The sequence below is a fragment of the Poecilia reticulata genome, linkage group LG17 (genome assembly GCF_000633615.1).
Source record: "Poecilia reticulata strain Guanapo linkage group LG17, Guppy_female_1.0+MT, whole genome shotgun sequence".
NCBI classification, from domain to species: domain Eukaryota; kingdom Metazoa; phylum Chordata; class Actinopteri; order Cyprinodontiformes; family Poeciliidae; genus Poecilia; species Poecilia reticulata.
Window position 1 is genome coordinate 10,242,826 of NC_024347.1, and position 8,759 is coordinate 10,251,584.

At 38.1% G+C, this 8,759-nt stretch overlaps 1 protein-coding gene across 8 annotated transcripts in view; it reads left to right on the plus strand.

Moving 5' to 3' along the window:
• The window catches only part of agla (amylo-alpha-1, 6-glucosidase, 4-alpha-glucanotransferase a), a 157,962-nt gene that overhangs the window by 25,452 nt on the left and 123,751 nt on the right, over nucleotides 1-8,759 (plus strand). For all 8 annotated transcript variants that reach the window (XR_535914.1, XM_017309976.1, XM_017309975.1 and 5 more), the window contains 2 exons: nucleotides 1,783-1,993; nucleotides 7,627-7,796. Coding sequence is in view for 7 of the 8 variants with exons in the window: in XM_017309976.1 (XP_017165465.1) it covers nucleotides 1,783-1,993; nucleotides 7,627-7,796 (381 nt within the window). In the remaining variant the exon portion in view is untranslated. The remainder of the gene's footprint in view (nucleotides 1-1,782; nucleotides 1,994-7,626; nucleotides 7,797-8,759) is intronic.

The following is an 8,759-nucleotide window of genomic DNA, read 5'->3' on the forward strand; positions in this document are numbered from 1 at the left end:
AACACCAGTTTTTAGTTGTCTAAAACGTAACTTATTAACTCAGCTGGTGAATGTTGATTCCTGCTCCCCCTTCCGCACTTATCTAGCTGTCCCATCCCACTTCACCTGGAGAAAATAGTAACACAAAAATGACTTACCTAATATTACATATTAATATTAATATGAAATATTCATATTTCATATTCATATACATATGAATATGAAATATTCATATTCATGAAGATGAATATTTCATCTTCATATTTCCTTTGAGTAATTGGATAAAAAATAAGATAAAATGAAACATTGGTAAATCTAACATAAAAGCAGTAGTACCATTGCATATCAACATGAATCCAATTTATCACATTTGAGATTCCCTAACAACTTTTCTGTAGTTTAGAAAATTAACCTGTAACAATAGCTCACAAATACGCTTATATAAAAAATGTCTGTACTCCAGCTTTTCATTTATGTATTCATCTTCATTCTATTTAATAAATGAACTCTCACCTTGCCCAGACATTTATAGCTTTTGTGTTCATGTTAGCAACAGAATTTGACACCTTTGTTCATCATACACAGAAACATCTACCAGGTACGTAACGTCACGATGTGCTCTGCCACCAATTTGTTGAGACCGGAATGATATGAAATAAATTTTCAAATTCGTCCTTAAAGCTACACTTATGTTAATCAAAAATGCGCACCTGCCCCACCGTGTTCTTTCTCTCACCTGTATAAATACACCTGCAGTGATCTTCCTCGCCGTTCGCTCTGAACCAGCCACCAAGCAGCTGCTTTGCGAGGAGAAAAGCCCCGGACATTATCATGAATCAATAAAATCCTCACAGGCCGAACTTGAGAAAACTGGACATTATGCTGCTAAACACTTAGCTTTCATCAACAACCCAGGCAGAAGTGAGAGTATTGTGCACTGCAAGTACTAACCCAGCCAGAACACAGTGCACTAAATAATAAAATATAACTTAACGAAGCTTCGAGGCAGATGCATTTTCCTCGAGGAATTTTAATAATCGAGGCACTCGAATCACTCGAGGAATCGTTTCAGCCCTAGTTCTGTGTATATTAAATGTTTCATGCTTTCTGAACATTCAAATGACCCAAAATAGTTTAATTTCAAGTTTATAAGGTGGAAAAAGGCCACTTTCCTGAGGCAGTATGGCGTACCCTAGTTGTACCCTGAATCCATGGAATATATTCAGGTATGTCTTTATTCAGTGAAAAAAGTTGCGCTGCATGCTGGCAGCACATCTTCAACAGGCACCAGAAAAGTGTGTCTCTTGACATTTACAGCTATTTGAACCTGGTAGGCATTTGTGAGCTGGCTGTAAATCTCAACTATATATAGACTAGACTGTGAAGGGTCAAAATGGCTGCAGACACCCACTGTGTGTGCCTGTTTCAGAGCTGTGAGATTCTCCTGTACCAGGAGTGAGATTAAACAGGCTTCTATTTTAGGGAGGGGATGCAGTATCTGTGTATTGTGTTTTTTTGTTTTATTATTATTATTATTATTATTATTATTTTCACTTGTAGTTCTCATGCAAGGAGTTAAGCAAAATTTGACAGAAAAAGTTGTGTGTTCTAAGTATGTGCTATGTATGATAGTGGAATTTTTTACGCAGATTTAGATAATACATTTTGTCCAAACTGCATGACATGGGGAAAAAAAAAGATAAAGACTAAGAAAAGATCTACAAAAGTTCTGTGCTGGTTCTTTCTTAGGTTTAGCGTCCCACAATGCTGCTTAATAAAAGGAAAGCTGTTGTGTCTCTTCAGGTTTTGAGCTCCAGTTCCGCCTGGGTCCAAGCCTTCAAGGAAGGAGAGTTATAGTTCACACCAACTACCCACTTGATGGACAGAAGTTCATTCGAAACAACTTCCGTGTTTTAGCCTGGAACTACCCAACAGGAAGGGAGGATGACTCTGATAAGTACTGCTCCCTAGAGCTCAAGATTGCTGGATCCTACCAGTACTACTTTGGATATGCGTAAGAGTGACTCATACTGCAATTGTTAAAATCTATAATTGGAAAATTTGTGGTACAATTAACATTACTTTGGTACATGAACTTTATTTACTTGTAGGGTGAGAAAAAATTGAGGGGGTGGGGGGAAATGACTAAATCAATTTTGAGATCTAGCAAAACTTGCACACTTTCTGTATGGTCAATGCATCTCCATTGACCATATAATTGCATAGCTATTTCAAAATAAAATTTATTGAATGAAAACTCTTGTTTTTTGATTAAAACATTTTGGGGCCAGGACAAGGTTTGTTTTGGCCATATCAAAATTGGTCCATTTCACAAAACTGCAGTGGAAACACCTTTTTTTTTGCATCATATGAATCACATGATCAACAACCAGATGTGGAATATTAAAGTTTTGAGCACATTTGTAATGGAAACACAGCTAATGTCTCATGGAGTCTCTTGGCTAAAGTACAACACATGCTGTGCTATTTCAAGTCTTAGAGGACTTAAGTACCATATAGTCTGAGCTCTACGGTGCCTGTAAAAAGTATTCACCCCCTTTTATTGCTTTTAGAAATTAATCATGATCAGCAACATTTTTATTATTTTGACAAAAATTATTTTACTGTTAAAGTGAAAACTGATTTCTACAAAATAATGACATTTAAGTAAAAAATATTTAACATCAGTGATCGTATAAATATTTACCCCTTTCAACTCAGTATTTAGTGAATGTTTTTTTGGCTGCCGTCCCAGCAGGGGAGTCAGAGTGGATCCCTCTGAGTCAGTTGCTCATTTGCAGCTGGAGTTTTTCTCCATTCTTCCTGTTAAAATGTTCCAGCTCTGTCAGGTTGGGGGAGATCAGCTGTGAACAGCCCCATTCAAGTCCTTCCACAAATTCTCTATGGGATTAAAAAGTCTGGGCTTGACTGGGCCACTCCAGAACCTTCACCTTGTTGTCTTTGTGTAGCTCTAGATGGATGCTTTGGGTCGTTGCCTTGCTGGAAAATAAATGTTCTCTGAATACATAGTTCCAGTGCCATTGTTCTGCCCACATGGCCAGGCTTATGAATTATCATAAAACATTTAAATAAAAATAGGAGACATAAGCCATACAAAAAATATTGTAATCTTTAGTCCAGCCTTGAACCTAATTTTTTTTCAACAGTGACTTTCTTAACCAGTCACCCTTAAAGCTGTGACTGGTTAAGAACCCAGGCAGCAGAATCCATGCGGAGTCTCTCCATCTCAGCTGCTGAAACTTCAGTGTAGTCAGATGTGTCCTGGGCCCTCATGTTTGTACACACAAGATGGCATATTTAAAAATGAATGTGGTATGAAAAGTTCTAAGAAGACTGAATTCTGCAAGGCAGTGACTCCACGCAATCTGGAAACATTTCAAACTACTGTAATGAAATGACATCAGACAGTGCTTTATATAAAATCTTTCATTTTCATTCATGCACACAAGTACAATATAAACTAATAGAATTATGACAATATAATATTATTATTATTATTAAAACTACTTTTGCTACTGTAAGCAGGGACTGTTGGCCATGGATATTTGGACATGTGGTGGCACCCTTCCAGGTATTTATACTAGCTTATGTATTTATGGGTCAATGTCAATTTTATTTATAAAGCACTTTAAAAACAGATATTAACTGCACCAAAGTGCTGTACAGTATTCATAAAACACAGATGAAACGCATAAGAATAAAACACAAAGTAAAACAAACAGGGCAAGTAAATTACAATGTCAGAAAAGCTAAAGAATAAAAATTAGTTTTTAGAAGTGATTTAAAATGTTCCAGACTTTGAGCAGATCTAATGTTAAAAGGTACGTTGTTCCACAGATTAGGAGTAGTGACAGCGAATGCACGATGATCTCTGCTTTTCAGTCTGGTTCTAGGAATATGTAAGAAAAATGTATTTCCCCAAAATGTTCTAGAGACGGAATGGCTATGAAAAAGGTCTTGAAGGTAAAGTGGAGCTACGCCATGTAAAGTTTTAAAAACCAATAAAAGAATTTTAACATCAATCCAATAAGAAACTGGCAGCCAGTGCAGAGAAGCTAATACTGGTGTTATGTGCTCTCGTTTCTCGTTGTTATTTTTGACAGTTGTCAAAAATAACACCAAGATTCCTAACAGAAGACTGATAAAAAGGAGCAAGGGAACAAATAATTTTGTTACTAATAAGGCTATTTTGTCCAAACAGAATAATTTCGGTTTTATTTTGATTTAAGTGAAGAAAGTTTTGGTTCATCCACTGGCTAACTTCTGTTAAGCAATCTGTTAAAAGCTGTAGGGAATCATCCTGAAGTAGGTTAATGAGGGGCATATCTGCTCATCAGCAAAGCAGTGAAAAGAGATATTACATTTCTTAAAGATATGAGCAAGAGGCAGCAAATACAAAATAAATAAAATAGGGCCTGAAATTGAACCTTAAGGTACTCCATAATTTAGGGGTGCTGCCCCTGAGGAACAGTGATCAAGATGAACAGAAAAACTTCTGTCTTTCAAATACGATGAGAACCAATCTTGGGCTGCCTTCACACTGCAGCCTGAAGCGACCCAATTCCGATTTTTTTTTTTGACGTAATGCGACCTGTATTTGATCCTTTAATGACAGTCTGAACAACACAGGTTGGATTCTTTTAGAATGCGACCCATATCTGATACGTATCCTATTCAAATGCGTCTTGACGTCCATTTGAATAGGATACGTCATCCGAACTGAACGTCGCTGATACTGGACAAATGTCACTATTCTGCGTCCTGATATGCGCAAGCGGGAAGAATAACAACAACAACCTATAATGAGGATTAAGTTGTTAATGTGCTGGCTGACAACAACTTCAAATATGTAAACTATGCTCCACCGTTTGCATCCATGTTCACTTCTGCAAAAACTGTGGACTTCTTTTTATGGCGGCTGGCAGAACACTGAAACTGCATTCACACTGCAGCCTGAAGTGACACAATTCCGATTTTTTGTCAGATCTGATTTTTTTTGCTGGGGCCGTTCCCACTGCCAAACATATGCGACCTGTATGCGTTCTGCAGTATGAACAGGCAAACAACTTGAAAGTGTCCTGCATGTGCAGTAGAGGGTGAAATAGCGTCAGCGTTTTCAGTGTTCTGCCAACTGCCATAAAAAGAATAAGTCCTCAGTGTTTGCCGAAGTAAACATGGTTGCTAATGGTGGAGCATAGCTTACATATTTGAAGTTGTTGTCCACTTCCCGCTTGCACATATCAGGATGCAGAATAGTGAGATTTGTTGAGAATCAGTGACGTTCAATTCGGATGAATGCGACCTGAACGTTAGGTTGCATTTGAATCTGATACATGTCGGATATGGGTCACATTAAAAAAAAATCTGACCTGTGCTGTTCAGACTGTCATGAAAAGATTGGATACAGGTTGCATTACATAAAAAAACATTGGAATTGAGACACTGACGCTATTGCGCCCACGGCGCATGTGGGACACTTTCAGGTCGTTTGCCTGTTCAGACTGCAGAAAACATACAGGTCCCATATCTGACAAAAAATCAGATTTTTTGTCTAATTTGACAAAAAATCGGAATTGGGTCACTTCAGGATGCAGTGTGAATGCAGCCTAAAACTGTACCCTTAAGCACTTTGAATTGCCTTGTTGCTGAAAATGTGCTATATAAAAAAATTACCTTAAGACCAACGCAGTGCTTCAATCGAAGTAAAAGGATGTTGTGGTCAATGGTATCGAATGCTGAACTTAAATCTAATAACAAAAACTCAATGTCCCTCATCATTAAATGCGCTAAGAAAGGCGGTTTCTGTACTGTGTCCACATTTAAAACCAGTTTGGAATTTCTCAGATATATCATGATCTGTTAGAAAAGACTGGAGCTGAGTAAAAACAATCTTCTCTAAAACTTTTGATAAAAAAACGGTAGTTTAGAAATAGGTCTAAAATTTGCAAGAATACCATGGTCTAAGTTCGTTTTTTTTAATAATGGGTGTACCATGGCATGTTTGAAAGCAGCAGGGACATGTCCAGTCAAAATAGAGATATTTATCAAGGTGAGGACCTATGGCCCAATGACAAGAAAAATATCTTTAAATATAAACGAGCAGGGAGACAGTCTAATGGACAATTTGTCGGCCGCAGGTGTTTAACTACAAGACAAATGGGACAAAGAAACTGCCTCAAACTGTTCAAAGCTGGCACCACCTATAGATGTTTCCTGGGGATCCAACACAGGCAAAATAGTAAACCCCCTAAGACGGTGGTTCCCAAAGTCGGTCCGGTCCTCGAGGGCCGGCATCCGGCATGTTTCAGTTCTCTTCCTGGTTTAACTCACCTGGATCAAATGATGGCTCGTTAGATGACCTAAGAAGTATATTGACATGCCTAAGGTTACTACCACCTGAGAGAGAACTAAAACATGCAGGATACCGGCCCTTGAGGACTGACTTTGGGCACCAGTGATCTAGGCAGATATACACAACCACATTCATTCAATTTCTTGATGATGGAGCTGAACTCCAGGGGATGTTTAGGGCCTTGTTGTATCCATCCTCTGACTGATACTTTTCAAAAACTTTTTCGCTGATTTGCTTGGAGTATTCTCTAGTGTCTATGCCATAATGGTAAACAGGAATAACAAATGAATGGAGCCTCCAGACACATTTATCTTTATACTACAATCACTTGAGACACTCAGCTGGTCTCCATTCCACTCATTGTGAGATGACTGGCACCAATTGACTGGACTTTTGTTTAATTAGATCAATCCCTTTGAAGGGATAAATATTTCAACTTATTTGACAACATCTTTTATTTGTCATAATTTTGTAGAAATTTGTTACACTTTGACATTACATTTTTTTTGTGATGTTCTTCTCGACCATCATTGATTTTAATTTAAGGAAAAAAAGTGTTTGTTTGGAATCCAATAGACTATGAAAGAATTGATCATTATTTTGCCTCATTTTATCTTTTTCTGATTTGCTTTTCACCTTGTGCAGTCAACATTATAGAGTGCTCAAAGCTAATAAAGGCTCTCTCTTGACCAGGCAAGTTTTAGAAAATGCAACGTGTCTGCTTTGGTTGACCTGGATTTATAAGAAAAACAACCCTTCAGGTTTTAGTTCTTGATAAATCTACTACAATTCAAATTCATCAATGTCAAGAAATACTAATGGGAGCATTTTACTCCCAGATACTGAATCTGGTGCAGATTCAGTATCTGGATGATTGAAGTTGAGCCTGACCTGGCAGGAAGAGTGCAGAGTTGGATTTCCTGACACATTTAGGGTAACATTTGAAACTAGGTTAAATGGTTGACCTCAAACCATGTCTTCAATGGCTGATCTGTTTTTCAGATTAGCTAAAAAAATATGTTTAGCTAATATGAACATGCATTTACTGTTTATAGCTTCAACAAAAAACTTTTAATTATTTTCATTTCAGCCTTTGGGAGGTTGCAGTGGTTTTATAGGCGTAAACATGATTTCTAGCTTAGAATTCTTGCATGTGAAATTGTCTCAGGATCTCTGACAGAATGGAGACCTTGGCTCTAAGATAAGACATGGAAGTTACATGTTTTGAATGGCATATGTCAATGTTTGTGCTGAATGTAATGCTGTTCTCACAGAGATGTGGAGAGGTTAGGAGGAGGCTACGTCGTCGTTGATCCTATTCTTCGTGTTGGAGCAGACAACCATGTCCTCCTGCTGGACTGTGTCACCATCCAGACATACTTGTCCAAATGTCTGGGACGCCTTGATGACTGGCCAGACAGACTGCGAGTAGCCAAGGAGTCAGGTGGGTGTGGTCTTCAGACCCAAATGCAAACATGTAAACATTCCACAGAGGTTTTGCAGCTTATTTGTTTTTTTGCCTCGACATATTTAAAATACAAAGGATAACGTAGCAATTTTTGTAGGCATGAAAGCGATTTCAAAATTATTTTGGGGTCAAAAATCCACTCTGTTTCTCACTCTAAAAAAACGGCAGTTGATGTCAGTTACACTCTGCGTTTCGGCAGTTGGAAATTTTGCTCGTTTTTCGTTTTTTACGTCGCCGTCATAACTACGATCCCCAATAAAAATAATAGCTCACTTCCCGGGATTGAGCCGAACGTTTTGATACCACTTTTGTGGGTGGGCACGCAGCGGTACGAGCCGCATTAACGGTAACGGAAGAATAATAAATTATTTTTATAATAATAATTTATAATAATAATAGAGACATTCTATTGGGTGTAGAACAATAGGTGCCTGCCATGCAATGCATGGAGGCAGTGACACTGCTCTCCTTATGCATTGGAGGGGCATGCCATAGTTAGGGGCATGCTATAGCATGCCCCTAACTAGAAAATTCCTGCAGAAATTTTAAAGGGGCATGCCAAAGTGTGCCCGTCGACTTTGAGCCAGCGTTATGATGCTAAAAATTAGCATTAATGCTAAAGAAAGCTGCAATGTAGTCAATAACCTGTGGAGAGGCAGAAGCATGTTGACTAAGCTGTACTTGTACCATTCATTATGTTAAAATTAATGCACAAGCTAAAATTAGCCAATATGCTAATGTTAGCYTAAATGCTGGCAGTAGCATGTGGAATCAACAGGACCATGTTGTTTTCATTTTACCTGCTCCATTCAGTCTACCAAACATGTCTAATCAATGAGAAAATTAGCTAATAGCTAACTTTAGGTAAAAGTGCTAGTGCACTAGTGAAAGACAGTGAAATGCTAACTTTTGTACTAATGCTAATGAACTGCCTTGCTG